Below are 18,570 nucleotides of genomic sequence, written 5' to 3'. Positions count from 1 at the left end.
TTACCTGTAGGAAGCCCATCAGGCCAAAGGAGATGTATACGAGGTAGAGCAGAACCATGAAGGGCTTCACATAGGTGTTGGTGATCCAGTCTCCATAGCAACGCTGCACGCAGCCTAGCAACAAGTGTGAGTCCTGGGGTCGCAGTTCAGAGATGGTGGTTGGGGTGTGCGTATTTGGAACGTGTGTGTGAGCATGTGTGTGTGTAGTGTTGGGAGTGTGTGTGTGAGCGTGCGTAGTGTTAGGTGTATGATCATGTGTGTGTGTAGTGTTGGGAGTGTGTGTGTGAGCGTGTGTGTGTGCAGGATTCGCTGTATGTGTGTAGGCATGCGCAGCATTAGGCGTGTGTGTGTGTGTAGAGTTGGGTGTGTGTGAGTGAGTTTGTGAGTGTGTCTCGTCCTGGTAGTGTGTGTACATGAGACAGCGGTACCAGCGTGGCTTGGTGTCCAGCGCTCCCTTCTTGGGGACTCGGCGACAGAAACACCCGTGTCTGTACCCTGTCTCCAGGTAACCCGTGGCAACCAGACAGGTGGCGTAGAAGGACAAGGTGTAAAGGTAACCAACGGTTACGCCCAACGCAGCGCAGCGACAGAACAGCCGGACAGCCTCCAGGTTGGTCAGAGGAGACGCAGCCAGACCCAGAGACACCTGGGAACACACACACACACACACACAACCACACACACACACACACACACACACACACACACACACACACACACACACACACACACACACACACACACACACACACCACACACACACACACACACACACCGTTTCCATTGGCACTTTAAGTCAGGGCAAAATTCCAGTTGGGTCGGAGGAAACCCGGGCCAGCGCAGACAAGTTTCACAACTGGGGCTAGCCTGATTAGATTTGGGCTGGTGACGCTGTTACTACTGTATGCAACCACCAGCTAGCTGATCACTGCTGAATGCTGACATGTCTGGGTTTGTTCCTTTTAGCCTGCCTGAGTTTGTTGAGGTTCTAAGACAAGTCGTTTGTATAGGTATTAATCATTAAAAACTGACAAAATATGTCCCTTCGTGCCCCCGTCTGTCATCGCTGTTCACTTCCTGTTGAAAGTGTGTGAGGGAAAATGTCTTTGTGTATCAGATTGTACACAGATCATATGTTTAGCATAAATGCTGCTTTTCTAACAACCAACTTGGCTGGGTTCATGCAAGTGACTGATTGATTGCACATGGGAGGAATCCTCACAATCACTGTATAAGCAATTTGGCAGTATACCAAGAACATTGGTCTGGGAACCAAACAGGGAATCTCAGTTTCAAGGTCTCAGCTTGGAGAGATGAAGCCTTGTGAGGTATTGGTCAGTCATGCAGGAACCAATGTTAATGATGAATAATTAATAATGCAAATCAAGCAAATATAGCTTGTCTGTGTAAACAGAATATAATATAACTCAAGGGACCGCCCTGGAGGAACTTCTGACCTGTACTGAGTGTGCAGAGTTTGTTATAACCTCTCCAGGTAACTGATAATAGAGAGTGATTTGTTTAATATTGACTTCAGGTGTCCCTGGTGTTGAATTTCCACCACACACCGAACAAGGGAGAGCTCGGTTTGTTGTTTTGGAAAGTTTTTAAAGTCTATTGAAAAAGTTTGGTTACTAGTTAGCTACCTCTTCAGTTTGGATCCCGCGACACGATTGGCATCAGTTGCTGGGACCTCTATCATCTATCCAGTGATCCTGCCTACCAATGCCGGGTCTGAGGAACCGTTTGGCGTAGCAGCTAGCCTAGCAGGGTTTTCTTGAGGGCTTGAACGCAGCCCGCGACACAGTTAGCCATTGTGGCTGGGACAGTGGATTGTCACGGGCCTGTGGCTGTATAGATCCCTGCAGTTTGTTGTCGTTGTTGTTTTCAATCTTCCCTGCGACCTGAACTTTCTGGCACTATGAGGAGTAACAGCGTAACCTACATTGCTACCATGACAAAGACCAAAGCCGGCGGGAGTACCGTTAAGGACAGTGGTGTCAATCACAGGTGAGGGATCTTTTAAATAAACAAAAATAGTTCTACAAGCAATTGTTACAACCAAAAAATAGCTTCAAGTATTTTGTCAAAATACTGGTGGAGTCAACTAAAAAAAGAATGGCCGAGCTGACTAGGTAGCTGTTCTGGAAAAAGCCAAAAACGTGAGAGGAAGGTATATCTTCCTCAACGAGGACCATCCTGAAGCTGGGCGCCAGAAGAGGAAAGAACTGATCCCAGACATGAAAGCTACCAGAGCGCGTGGGGACTTTGCTTACATCTGCGATGACAAGCTCATTGTCCCTGCTCCCCCTCAAAAGCCTGGAAGAGATGAGAGAGCCAAAACTATGGGTTCGTAGCTTCAACCCCGCAGCACACACACACACCAACGGATGAATAGATGTAAAATGTATATTTTTTTCTCGTGCTTTGTTTGCTCATTTCCATATTATGTACAGTTGAAGTCGGAAGTTTACATACACCTTAGCCAAATACATTTAAACTCAGTTTTTCACAATTCCTGACATTTAATCCTTGTAAAAATTCCCTGTTTTAGGTCAGTTAGGATCACCACTTTATTTTCAGAATGTGAAATGTCAATAATAGTAGAGAGAATGATTTATTTCAGCTTTTATTTCTTTCATCACATTCCCAGTGGGTCAGAAGTTTACATACACTAAATTAGTATTTGGTAGCATTGCCTTTCAATTGTTTAACTTGGGTCAAACGTTTCGGGTAGCCTTCCACAAGCTTCCCACAATATGTTGGGTGAATTTTGGCCCATTCCTAATGACAGAGCTGGTGTAACTGAGTCAGGTGTGTAGGCCTCCTTGCTCGCACACACTTTTTCAGTTCTGCCCACACATTTTCTATAGGATTGAGGTCAGGGCTTTGTGATGGCCACTCCAATACCTTGACTTTGTTGTCCTTAAGACATTTTGCCACAACTTTGGAAGTATGCTTGGGGTCATTGTCCATTTGGAAGACCCATTTGCGACCAAGCTTTAACTTCCTGACTGATGTCTTGAGATGTTGCCTCAATATATCCACATAATTTTCTTTCCTCATGATGCCATCTATTTTGTGAAGTGCACCAGTCCCTCCTGCAGCAAAGCACCCCCACAACATGATGCTGCCACCCCCTGCTTCACGGTTGGGATGGTGTTCTTCGGCTTGCAAGCTTCCCCCTTTTTTTTGTTTGATCAGACCAGAGAACATTTCTCCAAAAAGTAAGATCTTTGTCCCCATGTGCAGTTGCAAACCGTAGTCTGGCTTTTTTATGGCGGTTTTGGAGCAGTTGCATCTTCCATGCTGAGCGGCCTTTCAGGTTATGTCGATATAGGACTCGTTTTACTGTGGATATAGATGCTTTTGTACCTGTTTCCTCCAGCATCACAAGGTCCGTTGCTGTTGTTCTGGGATTGATTTGCACTTTTCGCACCAAAGTACGTTCATCTGTTGGAGACAGAATGCGTCTCCTTCCTGAGCGGTATGACGGCTGCGTGGTCCCATGGTGTTTATACTTGCTTACTATTGTTTGTAGAGATTAACGTGGTACCTGCAGGCATTTGGAAATTGCTCCCAAGGATGAACCAGACTTGTGGAGATCTAAAATTATTTTTCTGTGGTCTTGGCTGATTTCTTTTGATTTTCCCATGATGTCAAGCAAGAGGCACTGAGGTTAAAGGTAGACCTTGAAATATATCCACAGGTACACCTCCAATTGACTCAAATGATGTCAATTAGCCACTCAGAAGCTTCTAAAGCCATGACATAATTTTCTGGAATTTTCCAAGCTGTTTAAAGGCACAGTCAACTTTGTTTATGTAAACTTCTGACCCACTGGAATTGTGATACATTGAATTATAAGTGAAATAATCTGTCTGTAAACAATTGTAGAAAAATTACTTGTGTCATGCACAAAGTAGATGTCCTTAACGACTTGCCAAAACTATAGTTTGTCAACAATACATTTATGGAGTGGTTGAGAAACGAGTTTTATTGACTCCAACCTAAGTGTATGTAAACTTCCGACTTCAACTGTGTATCTCTGATAAGCTACCCAGGAAAGGGCTGAAAATGTCAAGTGTTATTGAAGTGTTTTGGTTGCAGGTTCACTTGGCACATCTAAAGCCTTTTCTTTTGGGGTGTTGCTATAGGCAATCAAGTTCTAACAGTCAGTATCTAAATAACATGTGTGAAATGCTTAATAGTGTATGTGATGTAAACAGAGAGGTCTACTTTCTTGGGGACCTGAATATTGACTGGTTATCATCAAGCTGTCCACTCAAGAGGAAGCTTCTCACTGTATCACAGAACGAGCAGTATGGCTGGTTGCATTGTCATGCTGGAGGGTCATGTCAGGATGAGCCTGCAGGAAGGGTACCACATGAGGGAGGAGGATGTCTTCCCTGTAACGCACAGCGTTGCGATTGCCTGCAATGACAACAAGCTCATTCCGATGATGCTGTGACACACCGCCCCAGACCATGACGGACCCTCCACCTCCAAATCGATCCCGCTCCAGAGCACTGGCCTCGGTGTAACGCTCATTCCTTTGACGATAAACGCAAATCCGACCATCACCCCTGGTGAGACAAAACCGTGACTCGTCAGTGAAGAGCACTTTTTGCCAGTCCTGTCTGGTCCAGTGACGGTGGGTTTGTGCCCATAGGCGACGTTGTTGCCGGTGATGTCTGGTGAGGACCGGCCTTACAACAGGCCTACAAGCCCTCAGTCCAGCCTCTCTCAGCCTATTGTGGACAGTCTGAGCACTGATGGAGGGATTGTGCATTCCTGGTGTAACTTGGGCAGTTGTTGTTGCCATCCTGTACCTGTCCTGCAGGTGTGATGTTCGGATGTACCGATCCTGTGCAGGTGTTGTTACACATGGTCTGCCACTGTGAGGACGATCAGCTGTCCGTCCTGTCTCCCTGTAGCGCTGTCTTAGGCGTCTCACAGTACGGACATTGCAATATATTGCCCTGGTCACATCTGCAGTCCTCATGCCTCCTTGCAGCATGCCTAAGGCACATTCACGCAGATGAGCAAGGACCCTAGGCATCTTTGTTTTGGTGTTTTTCAGTCAGTAGAAAGGTCTCTTTAGTGTCCTATGTTTTCATAACTGTGACTATAATTGCCCACCGTCTGTAAACTGTTAGTGTCTTAACGACCGTTCCACAGGTGCATGTTTATTAATTGTTTATGGTTCATTGAACAAGCATGGGAAACAGTGTTTAAACCCTTCACAATGAACATCTGTGAAGTTATTTGTATTTTTAGGAATTATCTTGGAAAGACAGGGTCCTGAAAAAGGGATGTTTCTTTTTTTGCTGAGTTTATAACAGATTCCACTCTTCTGGGAATGTAACGGTTGTCGTCGGGAATTGAGGACCAAAACGCAGCAGGAATGTGGATGCTCATCTTGTTATTTATTTTAAATAAAGAAAACACCAAAATAACAAAACGAAGAACGCACGAACAACAAAACAGTCTTGTCAGGCTCACACAGGCAAAACAAGAAACAATCTCCCACAAACACTTAACCAAACACATACCCATATATAGGACTCTCAATCAGAGGCAACTAGAAAACACCTGCCTCCAATTGAGAGTCCAACACCAATAAACTAGACATAGAAATACAAAAGACTAGAGACCACATAGAAATACAAACCTAGAACATAACCCCAAAAACCCGGAAATAATAGATCAAACACCCTACTACATAAAACACCACCCCGAACCACATAAACAAAATACCCTCTGCCACGTCCTGACCAAACTACAATAACAAATAACCCTTATACTGGTCAGGACGTGACAGGGAAAGCGTTCCACTAGATGTTGGAACACTGCCGCAGGGACTTGCTTCCATTCAGCGAAAGAGCATTAGTCAGGTCGGGTACTGATGTTGGGCGATTAAGCCTGGCCTCACAGTCAGCGTTCCAATTCATCCCAAAGGTGTTTGATGGGGTTGAGGTCAGGGCTCTGTGCAGGCCAGTGAAGTTCTTCCACACCGATCTCGACAAACCGTTTCTGTATGCTGTATGGACCTTGCTTTGTGCACTGGGGCATTGTCATGAAACAGGAAAGGGCCTTCCCCAAACTGTTGCCACTAAGTTGGAAGCACATAATCGTCTAGAATGCTGTAGCGTTTAGATTTCCCTTCACTGGAACTAAGGGGTCTAGCCCGAACCATGAAAAACTGCCACAGACCATTATTCCTCCTCCACAAAACTTTACAGTTGGCAATATGCATTGGGGCAGGTACAGTTCTCCTGGCATTCGCCAAACCCAGATTTGTCCATCGCACTGCCAGATGGTGAAGCATGATTCATCACTCCAAAGAAGCGTTTCCACTGCTCAAGAGTTCAATGGCGGCTATCTTTACATCAGAGGCAGTTTGGAACTTGGTAGTGAGTGCTGCAACCGAGGACAGACGATTTCTATCAGCTATACGCTTCAGCACACGATGGTCCAGTTCTAGCTATCTAGCCAGCAAGCTAAACATTTGGCTAGTTGGCAGTGGCAGGAGGATGGGGGTAACATTAGTTACAGCGAGCAACATTAGTGGAGCTAATTAGTTAGTTAAGCTGCACAGTAATGTCTACCTATTAACATGACATCATTTCTAAACGCAATTCGAGCCAGACCATCAAGGCCAGCTAGACCCCCAAGGCCAGCTAGACCATCAAGGCCAGCTAGACCCCCAAGGCCAGCTAGACCATCAAGGCCATCTAGACCCCCAAGGCCAGCTAGACCATCAAGGCTATCTAGACCATCAAGGCCAGCTAGACCCCCAAGGCCAGCTAGACCATCAAGGCCAGCTAGACCATCAAGGCCAGCTAGACCATCAAGGCCAGCTAGACCATCAAGGCCAGCTAGACCATCAAGGCCAGCTAGACCCCCAAGGCCAGCTAGACCATCAAGGCCAGCTAGACCATCAAGGCCAGCTAGAACCCCCAAGGCCATCTGAACCCACAAGGCCATCTAGAATCCCAAGGCCATCTGAACCCACAAGGCCATCTGAAACCCCAAGGCCATCTAGAACCCCAAGGCCAGCCAAACCACCAAGACCATCTAGACCCCAAGGCCATCTGAACCCCAAGGCCATCTAGAATCCCAAGGCCAGCCAGACCATCAAGGCCATCTAGAACCCCAAGGCCAGCCCACCAAGGCCAGCCCAACCCAGATTGAATTCAAGGCTTTAGAGTGTCACAGCATGGCTAGACAAACACAAAGACAAACATACACACACACACACACACACACACACACAGACTGACCTGATGTAGCAGTGTAGCTCCTGAGTAACGCAGCATGACATCAGAGAATACGCTAGCTACACGCTCCTTAACATGTTGGTCCTCACGTGTCCTTCTCCATGACGATAGCATCTCAAATGTGCCAAACAGTCCGTGACCTGGAGACAGACACACACATAGAAATAAATGTGTTTTGTGTATTCCTGGATGCCAAAGAAAGCCAGACTTCCCCAAAAATGTTAGCAAATAAAAATAAAATGTATTTAACATTTCCTTTTTAACATGTATCTTTCGTCTCTCTGCAATTCTAAATTTTCCTTCAATTCGCAAGAGGCTGATTGTATGTCACTGTATAAAGCATCTGAGCGAGCAAAACAGCACTCCTCCCTTTCAGAAAGTGTAGCCCAAATATCTGATGCTGTCTGGTCAAAAAGAGTATGACATTGTTGCCACCTGTAGCATTGAATTCAATAGCAAGACAAGCCAGCGAGCATTTGGCCTACATAATTAAAAAAACTAAAAGAATAGCGAATCAGCGTTGAGCTAAACTGGGTAAGTTTAACTGTGAATTGTCCTTGTGCAGCAAAAAATGTTTTTAAAGGAAGCCAGTTTGGATTTGGCTTCACACCAATCAGATCACATCAAAAGCAAAACGTCATTGACAGAAAAAACGTGAATTGTTGCATCTCGTTGTATCGTTGTCCTACAGTGTCTAGCTAGCTAAAATCGTACCTTTCCTAAATTGGTAATGAATGGAGCTATGGATTTGGACTCGTGGTTTTCCTTAATTCTCCGTACTGGCCAATGATTATAACGGGGACTCTGATCCAACCATTCATAAAAATTGTGTACCTGCTATGAGAGGATGAAAGTTCAATATGTAGCTAGATGTAGTAGACTAATGTTAGCTAGCTGGCTCGACGTTTCCCATGAAAGGAAGTTAGCCTAGCGAGCAAGCATTTTAGCCAGGTATTTGTATTTGTATTTATTAGGGATCCCCATTAGCTGCTGCCAATACCACCATGCAACAATATCACAATGTGTGATTAAGCAAAGAAGAAAATTCTCACCCAGAAGCGGCGCTCCTAGTGGCCGGGGACTTTAATGCAGGCAAATTTTAATCAGTTTTACCAAATCTTTACCAGCATGTCACATGTGCAACCAGGGGAGAGAAAAATCCTAGACCACCTATACTCCACACACAGAGATGCATACAAAGCTCTCCCCCGCCCTCCATTTGGCAAATCTGACCATAATTCTATCCTCCTGATTCCTGCTTACAAGCAAAAACTAAAGCAGGAAGTACCAGTGGCTCTCTCAATATGGAAGTGGTCAGATGAAGCGGATGCTACACTACAGGACTATTTTGCAGCACAGACAGGAATATGTTCCGGGATTCATCCAATGGCATTGAGGAGTACACCACCTCAGTCATCGGCTTCATCAATAAGTGCATCGATGACGTCGTCCCCACAGTGGATGTTTATAAGAAATCCCGCTATGCCTTCAGACAAACCATCAAACAAGCAAAGCGTCAAAACAGGATTAAGATTGAATCCTACTACACTGGCTCTGATGCTCGTCGGATGTGGCAGGGTTTGAAAACTATTAAGGACTACAAAGACAAGCCCAGATGCGAGCTGCCCAGTGACGTGATCCTACCAGATGAGCTAAATGCCCTTTATGCTCACTTCGAGGCAAGCAACACTGAAGCATGCACGAGAGCACCAGCTGATCTGGATGACTGTCTGATAATGCTCTTGGTAGCCGATGTGAACAAAACCTTTAAACAGGTCAACATTCACAAAGCCGCTGGGTCAGACGGATTACCAGGACGTGTACTCAAAGCATGCGCTGACCAACTGGCAAGTGTCTTCACTGACATTTTCAACCTCTCCCTGACTGAGTCTGTACTACCTACATGTTTCAAGCAGACCACCATAGTCCCTATGCCCAAGGAAGCGAAGGTAACCTGCTTAAATAATAACCGCCCCATAGCACTCACGTCGGGAGCCATGAAGTGCTTTGAAAGGCTGGTCACGGCTCCCATCAACAGCATCCTCCCGGACACCTTAGACCCACTCCAATCCGCATACCGCCCCACCAGATCCACAGATGATGCAATCTCAATCGCACTCCACACTGCCCTTTCTCACCTGGACAAAAGGAACACCTATGTGAGAATGCTGTTCATTGACTACAGCTCAGCGTTCAACACCATAGTGCCCATGAAGCTCATCACTAAGAAAAGGACTCCGGGACTAAACACCTCCCTCTGCAACTGGATCCTGGACTTCCTGACGGGCCGACCCCAGGTGGTAAGAATAGGCAACAACACGTCTGCCATGCTGATCCTTAACACTGGGGCCCCTCAGGGGTGTGTACTTAGTCCCCTCCTGTACTCCCTGTTCACCCAAGACTGCGTGGCCAAACACAACTCCAACACCATCATTAAGTTTGCTGATGACACAACAGTGGTAGGCCAGATCACCATCAACAATGAGACGGCCTATAGGGAGGAGGTCAGAGAACTGGCAGTGTGGTGCCAGGACAACAAAAACATTTCCCCCTCAAGAGACTGAAAAGATTTGGCATGGGTCCCCAGATCCTCAAAAGGTTCTACAGCTGCACCATCGAGAGCATCCTGACCGGTTGCATCACCGCCTGGTATGGCAACTGCTCGGCATCTGACCGTAAGGCACTACAGAGGGTAGTGCGAATGGCCCAGTACATCACTGAGGCCAAGCTTCCTGCCATCCAGTGTCAGAGGTAAGCCTCGAAAATTGTCAGAGACTTCAGTCAACCATGTTATATACTATTTTCTCTGCTACCACATGGCAAGCGGTACCGGAGCGCCAAGTCTAGGTCCAAAAGGCTCCTCAACAGCTTCTACCCCTAAGCCATAAGACTGCTGAACAATTCATAAAATTGCCACCGGACAATTTACATTGACCCCCCCCTAACTTTTGTACACAGCTGCTACTAGATGTTTGTTTGTTACCTATGCATAGTAAATTCCCCCCCCCCCCAACAACATGTACAGATTACCTTGCTGTATTCGGCACGTGACAAATACAGTTAGATTTGATTTTGTATGCATGTATCTGCACCTACGTGTGTGTCTCTTCACAGTCCCTGTTGATCCATAAGGTGTATTTGTGCCTGCTTTTTAAATCTGATTCTACTGCTTGCATCAGTTACCTGATGTGGAATAGAGTTCCATGTAGTCATGGCTCTATGTAGTACTGTGCTCCTCCCATAGTCTGTTCTGTCTTGTGGGGTATGCATGAGTGTCCGAGCTGTGTACCAGTATTTTAGACAGCTCGGTACATTCAGCTTGTCAACACTTCTTACAAAAACAAGAACAACTAATGATGAAGTCAATCTCTCTTCCACTTTGAGCCATGAGAGATTGACATGCATGTCATTAATGTTAGCTCTCCGTGTACTTTTAAGGGCCAGCCGTGCTGCCCTGTTCTGATCCAACTGCAATTTTCCCAAATCCATCTTTGTGGTACCTGACCCCCCGACTGACCACTAGTCATAGTGCGACAAAACAAGGGCATGTTGGACCTGCCTTGTTGATAGTGATGTTAAGAAGGCAGAGCATCACTTTATTATAGACTGACTTCTCCCCATCTTAGCTACTACTGCATCAATACGTTTTGACTATGACAGTTTACAATCCAGGGTTACTCCAAGCAGTTTAGTCATCTCAACTTACTCAATTTCCACATTTTTCATTACGAGACGTAGTTGAGGTTTAGTGTTTAGTGAATGATTTGTCCCAAATACAATGCAGTCAGTTTTGGAAATATTTAGGACTCTCTTATTCCTTGCTACCCATTCCGAAACTAACTGCAGCTCTTTGTTAAGTGTTGCAGTCATTTCAGTCGCTGTAGTAGTTGACGTGTATAGTGTTGAGTCATCCGCACACAGACACACTTGCTTTACTCAAAGCATGTCATTAGTAAAGATAGAAAAAAGCAAGGGGGCCTAAACAGCTACCCTGGGGAATTCCTGATTCTACCTGGATTATGTTTGAGAGGCTTCCATTAAAGAACACCCTCTGTGTTCTGTTAAAGAAGTAACTCTTTATCCATATTATAGCAGGGGATGTAAAGCCATAACACATGTTTTTCCAGCAGCAGACTATGTGTAATATATATACCAGGGGCACCTGCTCTTGCTGACTCCATATTCGGGTGTGGAATTCTGTAAGGGGTGCGTAACTGGCTGCAGGGAAGTCAGGCGCAGGAGAGCAGAACTGGGTAATAACCGGAGCAGTTTAGTATGCAAAACCAACGGCATCCAGAACAACAAAATATGGGTACAAAATACCAGTCGCGAACCAGTCAGAAGTGCACATACACTTTACAACAAACAATTCCACACACAGACATGGGGGGAACAGAGGGTTATATACACGACAAGTAATGAGGGAATGTAAACCAGGTGTGTGGGAAAACAAGACAAAACAAATGGAAAATGAAAGGTGGATTGGCGATGGCTAGAAGACCGGTGACGTCGACCGCCGATCGCTGCCCAAACAAGGAGAGGAACCGACTTCGGCGGAAGTCGTGACACTATGATCGATAATGTCAAAAGCTGCACTGAAGACTAACAAGACAGTCCCCCCCCCAATCATTTTATCATCAATTTCTCTCAGCCAATCATCAGTCATTTGTGTAAGTGCTGTGCTTGTTGAGTGTCCTTCCCTATGAGCATGCTGAAAGTCTGTTGTCAATTTGTTTACTGTGAAACAGCATTGTGTCTGGTCAAACACCATTTTTTCCAAAAGTTTACTAAGGGTTGGTAACAGACTGATTGGTTGGTTATTTGAGCCAGTAAATAGGAGTGGCAACCTTGTCCACTATTATCCTAATTTTCCATCCAGATTGTCAGACCCCGGTGGCTTGTCATTGTTGCTAGACAACAATACGTTTTTCACCTCTTCCACACTGACTTTACAGAATTCAAAAGTACAATTCTTGTCTTTCATAATTTGGTCAGATATACTTGGATGTGTAGTGTCAGCGTTTGTTGCTGGCATGTCATCCCTAAGTTTGTTTATCTTGCCAATGAAAAAGTAATTAAAGTAGTTTGCAATATCAGTGGGTTTAGTGATGAATGAACCATCTGATTTAATGAATGAAGGAGCCGAGTTGGCTTTTTTCCCAAAAATTAAATTTAAGGTGCCTCAAAGCTTTTAACTATCATTCTTTCTATAATTTATCTTTGTTTCATAGTATAGTTTATTGTTCATTATTTACTTCAGTCACATGATTTTTGTATTTGCCATACGTTTGCCAAAAAGGTATGGCAGACTTATTTGCCATACCTTTTGCCTCATCCCTCTCAACCACACACTTTTTCAATTCCTCATCAATCCACTGGGATTTAACAGTTTTTACAGTCATTTTCTTAATGGGTTCGTGCTTATTAGTAATTGGAATAAGCAATTTCATAAATGTGTCAAGTGCAGCGTCTGGTTGCTCCTCATTACACACCACAGACCAGCACATATTATTTACATATGAATAATAATATCATCAACATATGAATCACTACAAAACGTATTGTATGACCTCTTATACACTATATTAGGCCCAGCCTTTTGGAACTTTGGTTTTCCTAGATATGGCTACTATATTGTGATCACTACATCCTATGGTTTTGGATAGTGCTTTAAAGAACATTTCTGCAACATTAGTAAAGATGTGATCAATACATGTTGATGATTTCATTCCTGTGCTGTTTGTAACTACCCTGGTAGGTTGACTGATAACCTGAACCAGGTTGCAGGCACTGGTAACAGTTTGAAGTTTTTTCTGTAGTGGGCAGCTTGATGAGAGCCAGTCAATATTTAAATCACCCAGAAAATATACTTCTCTGTTGATATCACATACATTATCAAGCATTCACACATATTATCCAGATACTGTTAGCACTTGGTGGTCTATAGCAGCTTCCCACAATAATAGGCTTTAGGTGAGGCAGTTGAACTTTGCTCATGTTATTTATATTGGAGCTGATAGTGCAGGTTGAGCTGCACAAAGTGGTTAGCTAGCTGGCTAGCTGTTAGCTAGCTGTTAGCGTCATCGCTAGCATAACAGACTAGCTAGCTAAATTCTTAACTTCCTTGCTTGCTTGGCTAATAGTTAGCAAGCAAGCCAAACAAACCAGACAACAGGTTTGATAGGATGTACACAATATATACAAAAGTATGTGGACAGCCCTTCAAATTAGTGGATTTTGCTATTTCAGCCACACCCGTTGCTGACAGGTGTATAAAATCAAGCACACAGCCATGCAATCTCCATAGACAAACATCGGCAGTAGAATGGCCTTACTGAAGAGCTCAGTGACTTCCAATGTGGAACCGTCATAGGATGCCACCTTTCCAACAAGTCAGTTCTTCACATTTCTGCCCTGCTAGAGATGCCCCGGTCAATTGTAAGTGCTGTTATTGTGAAGTGGAAACATCTAGGAGCAACAACGGCTCAGCCACAACGTGGTAGGCCACACAAATCCACAGAACGAGACCTCCGAGTACTGTCCTCGGTTGCAACACTCACTAACGAGATCCAAACTGCCTCTGGAAGCAACGTGAGCACACAAACGGTTCGTTGGGAGCTTCATAAAAAGGGTTTCCATGGCCGAGCAACCACACACAAGCCAAAGATCACCATGCGCAATGCCAAGCATCGGCTGGAGTGGTATAAAGCTCGCCGCCATTGGACTCTGGAGCAGTGGAAACGCGTTCTCTGGAATGATTAATCACACTTCACCATCTGCCAGTCTGAAAGATGAATCTGGGTTTGGCGGATGCCAGGAGAACACTACCTCCCCAGCTGCATAGTGCCAACTGTAATGTTTGGTGGAGGAGGAATAATGGTCTGGGGCTGTTTTTCATGGTTCGGGCTAGGCCCCTTAGTTCCAGTGAAGGGAAATCTTACTGCTACAGCATACAATGACATTGTAGATGATTCTGTGCTTCCAACTTTTTGGCAACAGTTTGGGGAAGGCCCTTTCCTGTTTCATCATGACAATGCCCCTGTGCACAAATTGAGGTCGATACAGAAATGGTTTGTCAAAGTCGGTGTGGAAGAACTTGACTGGCCTGTAAAGAGCCCTGAACTCAAGCCCATTGAACACCTTTGGAATGAATAGGAGCGCCGACTTCGAGCCAGGCCTAATCGCCCAACATCTGTGCCCAACCTCACTAATGCTCTTGTGGCTGAATGGAAGCAAATCCCCGCAGCAATGTTCCAACATCTAGTGGAAATCCTTCTCAGAAGAGCGGAGGCTGATAGCAGCAAATGGGGGACCAACTCCATATTAATGTCCATGATTTTGGAGTGAGATGTTTGACGAGCAGGTGTCCAAATACTTTTGGTAATGTAGTGTTACACGGTCCCAAGGCATATGAGCTAACAGCTTATTGAGCAAACAACACAATTATCACAACACATTGTTTTACTATGTGACTCGTTTCAGGAAACTAGGCGTATGTCGTGCGTCACAGGAGAGGCATTTGAACGTAAACATAAATTTTTTATCAAATTGCCTTCAGGAACATATGAACTTTCATGTGCCTTAATAACAAACTCGTATGCCATGCGTAAATATGAATGAAATTATACAATTACGAGCCTAGTTGGTTTAGCCACGGAAAAAGTCAGGAAGCTTCCCGCTAGCCATGATTGGCTGAGATAATGGATGGGCTGGACATGCCGAGAGATAAGTTCAGCTTGGTCTGGCATGTAACATGCTTCTGTCTATAACATGAGCTGCTCAATATGTGTAGATAATATAACATGATGTCTTTTTTGAAAGAAATCACGAAGAACCGCCAAAGTGTTGTTAATAAGGCGCTTTCTGGAGCACCGATTGTGCTGACTCTCGCTGACTCTGAAAATGAATCAGACTATGAGGAAATCCCTGATTTAGATCCCCAAAAAATTCATAGAACCAGACATGGTAGAGTCTTCTGAAACAACGATCAACATTCTTGTCACGGAAGCAGTTGACCGAGTGTAATGTGTGCGCTGGGAGTCGGGAAGCAAGTTCAGGGAGTGAATCGTTTAATAAATAAATTAAAACATAATACAAAACAAGAAACACGAACAACGCACAGACATGAAACTGAAACAATGACGACTAGGGAAGGAACCAAAGGGAGTGACATATAAAGGGCAGGTAATCAAGGAGGTGATGGAGTCCAGGTGAGTGTCATTATGCGCAGATGAGCTTAATGATGGTGACAGGTGTGCGCCATAACGAGTAGCCTGGTGGCCTAGAGGCCAGAGAGGGAGCCCACGTGACACCGAGTTTAGAAGTCAGTGGAATGCCTGGTGGAAGCAGAGTATGATAGCTAAGGAGATGGAGAAAATTCTGCAGTTTGATTGCAAATATGCAGAGGGAGTCGAAAAGAGAACACACAGAAGGCTGTTGTATAAAACACCTGACTACGGATTACATCTTCAAACTAAAGGCAACCATGACAGAGAGGGAGAAGCATTCGTCCATGTATATGGGTAAGAGAGTAAAGCTAGCTACATTCAAATATTATAAGTTTCTAATTTTGTCAGAAAGTATTTTTATTTGAAAGTTAAAGCGTACTTTTAGCTAGCTATCTAAAGTTAGCAGGCTGGCTCGCTAGCTAACGTTACGTGTATGATCTGTGTAGTAATATTGTTTGTATCTCAGAAATCCATTTGCAAACAGCTTTCTGACAGAATTAGAAACGTATAATATCAGAAAATTTAGCTAGCTAGATTCTCTTACACATATACATGGGTGTACGCTTCTCCCTCTCTGTCACGGAGTCACGGATGCGAAAAAAAGTACGGGAAAAAAATGTATGAAATGTTTGCATTCACTACTGTAAGTCGCTCTGGATAAGAGCGTCTGCTAAATGACTAAAATGTAAATGTAAAAATGGATGCCATGGTTGCCGTGGTTGCCCTTAATTTGAAGATGTAATCCGTAGTCAGGTGTTTTACACAACAGTGTTCTCTTTTCGATTCCCTCCGCATATTTCCAATCAAAGTGCAGAATTATAGCCAAATGTTGCCTAGCTAGCTAACATTGAACCTAGTTGGTTAGCTTTAGCTACCTGCAGATTCAAGCATGGTGACTAGCTATTACAATCAGTTTGTATTGCTAGTAGTATATGGGTTGTTGATGCGTTGAAGACAACTTGGAACTCCAACTAGGAAAAATCGTTTTAACTGTCATTCAACTCGGAATTCCAACTTGGGAACTCGGCCTCTTTCAAGAGCCCAGACTTTCCGACCTGAAGATCACTGACGCCATGATTTGACCTCATATTTTTTCAAGTTCCCTGTTGTTTTGAAAGCACCTTTAGGCTCATTGTTTAGCTAGCTAGCTAGCTACATGTCTAAACAAAAGATTCTTCACCAGATGACGACATGACCCATCAAGTTAGCCAGGTGTGTCTGGGGGTGATTATGGCCATCTATTGCATTTGATGAACATGTGTAGATGTCTAGACAACAGCTAGATGTGGCTGCGGCGTGGTTATAGCCATCAATTTAGACAAGTGCGTCGGGTAAGAGTCACCTAATAATAATACAATATTTATACAATATTTATCTGGACACTTACTATTTCTGATATTGCTACTATGCAAATATGCAAGTAACCAATGTACTGTACCGTTTACACCTTCTGTATCCTGTGCATGTGACAAATAAACATTGATTTCATTTGATATAGTGTGTGTTTACCAGAGACGGTATGTGAAGAAGAAAATTACATGCACCAAGTCAGATTAGGATATAGGCCAAGGACTAGATAGAGTGTATTTTTTCTACTACTTTCCCCACTTTTAGTCTTGAAATCTTTGGTTGTTTACTACACTACCTTACTCTGTTTAGTACATGGCCTCACATGTGAATCCTTAAAGAGATGAGGGGCTCTTAAGAGAGTGTGAACAATGCTGAATGGGTGTAGACAAAGAAGAGCTCTCCAGAAGGTGTCCCAAATATTCAAGGGGCCATTTTCTCAAAAGTGGGGTGAGAAGTTCATCAACTTTCAAAGCAGAATTACTTTCCCATTGTTCCTCAACTGTAGAGTATGATATACCATTTTGTAGCGGAGTCTCTACTGTTATCCAATGTAAAAAAAAAAACACAATTTGAAATGTTCCTACATAAGACCGAATCGAGCACCGTCGGTCACATATGGCTTTTATCCTGGCTTGGCTTCCCCAGTGATTTTACCCACGCACTGCTACTGTGTGTGTGCTGGGGGAGGTGTGGGGGGGGCAGATGGCTTTCACCTCTGTGGTTGCCATGGCACCTGTGACTCATCAGTGACACTGACCCCCTCCTTCTGTGAAGCTCTGAGATAATCTCTTCTCTCTCTCTGTGTGTGTGTGTGTGTGTGTGTGTGTGTGTGTGTGTGTGTGTGTGTGTGTGTGTGTGTGTGTGTGTGTGTGTGTGTGTGTGTGTGTGTGTGTAGGATTATGATAATGTTTTTTACTACTACAAATCTAGGTGGCCTATCAGACATTATCCTGTCTCTGACCATCCTATCAGACATTATCCTGTCTCTGACCATCCTAGCAGACATTATCCTGTCTCTGACCATCCTAGCAGACATTATCCTGTCTCTGACCATCCTAGCAGACATTATCCTGTCTCTGACCCTCCTAGCAGACATTATCCTGTCTCTACCCTCATCAGACATTATCCTGTCTCGACCATCAACATTATCTGTCTCTATCCTAGCAGACATTATCCTGTCTCTGACCATCCTAGCAGACATTATCCTGTCTCTGACCATCCTATCAGACATTATCCTGTATCTGACCATCTTAGCAGACATTATCCTGTCTCTGACCATCCTATCAGACATTATCCTGTCTCTGACCATCCTATCAGACATTATCCTGTCTCTGACCATCCTAGCAGACATTATCCTGTCTCTGACCCTCCTATCAGACATTATCCTGTCTCTGACCATCCTATCAGACATTATCCTGTCTCTGACCATCCTAGCAGACATTATCCTGTCTCTGAATATCCTATCAGACATTATCCTGTCTCTGACCATCCTATCAGACATTATCCTGTCTCTGACCATCCTAGCAGACATTATCCTGTGTGGCTCAGTCGGTAGCCCAAGCTGCTTGGAAAGACAATATTGTGGATTTGATTCCCACTGGAGCCACCCATATGAAAATGTATGCACACACTACTGTCACTTTGGATAAAAATCAGAGAGAGACAGGGGAGCAAGGGAGAAGAGAGGTGGACGAAAGGGAGAGTAGTGG

At 44.4% G+C, this 18,570-nt stretch overlaps 1 protein-coding gene across 1 annotated transcript in view; it reads right to left on the bottom strand.

Annotated features, from left to right (window-relative positions):
- The window catches only part of ptchd1 (patched domain containing 1), a 64,555-nt gene that overhangs the window by 13,988 nt on the left and 31,997 nt on the right, over positions 1 to 18,570 (bottom strand). Inside the window, exons 8-9 of the mRNA XM_045710973.1 lie at positions 7,287 to 7,423; positions 5 to 646 (exon numbers count right to left, since the gene is read on the bottom strand). Of these exons, the coding sequence (XP_045566929.1) occupies positions 5 to 646; positions 7,287 to 7,423 (779 nt within the window). The remainder of the gene's footprint in view (positions 1 to 4; positions 647 to 7,286; positions 7,424 to 18,570) is intronic.

The sequence above is a fragment of the Salmo salar genome, chromosome ssa29 (genome assembly GCF_905237065.1).
Source record: "Salmo salar chromosome ssa29, Ssal_v3.1, whole genome shotgun sequence".
NCBI lineage: Eukaryota > Metazoa > Chordata > Actinopteri > Salmoniformes > Salmonidae > Salmo > Salmo salar.
Note: the sequence above shows the minus strand (reverse complement) of the source record. Positions and strands in the feature narration are given on the sequence as shown.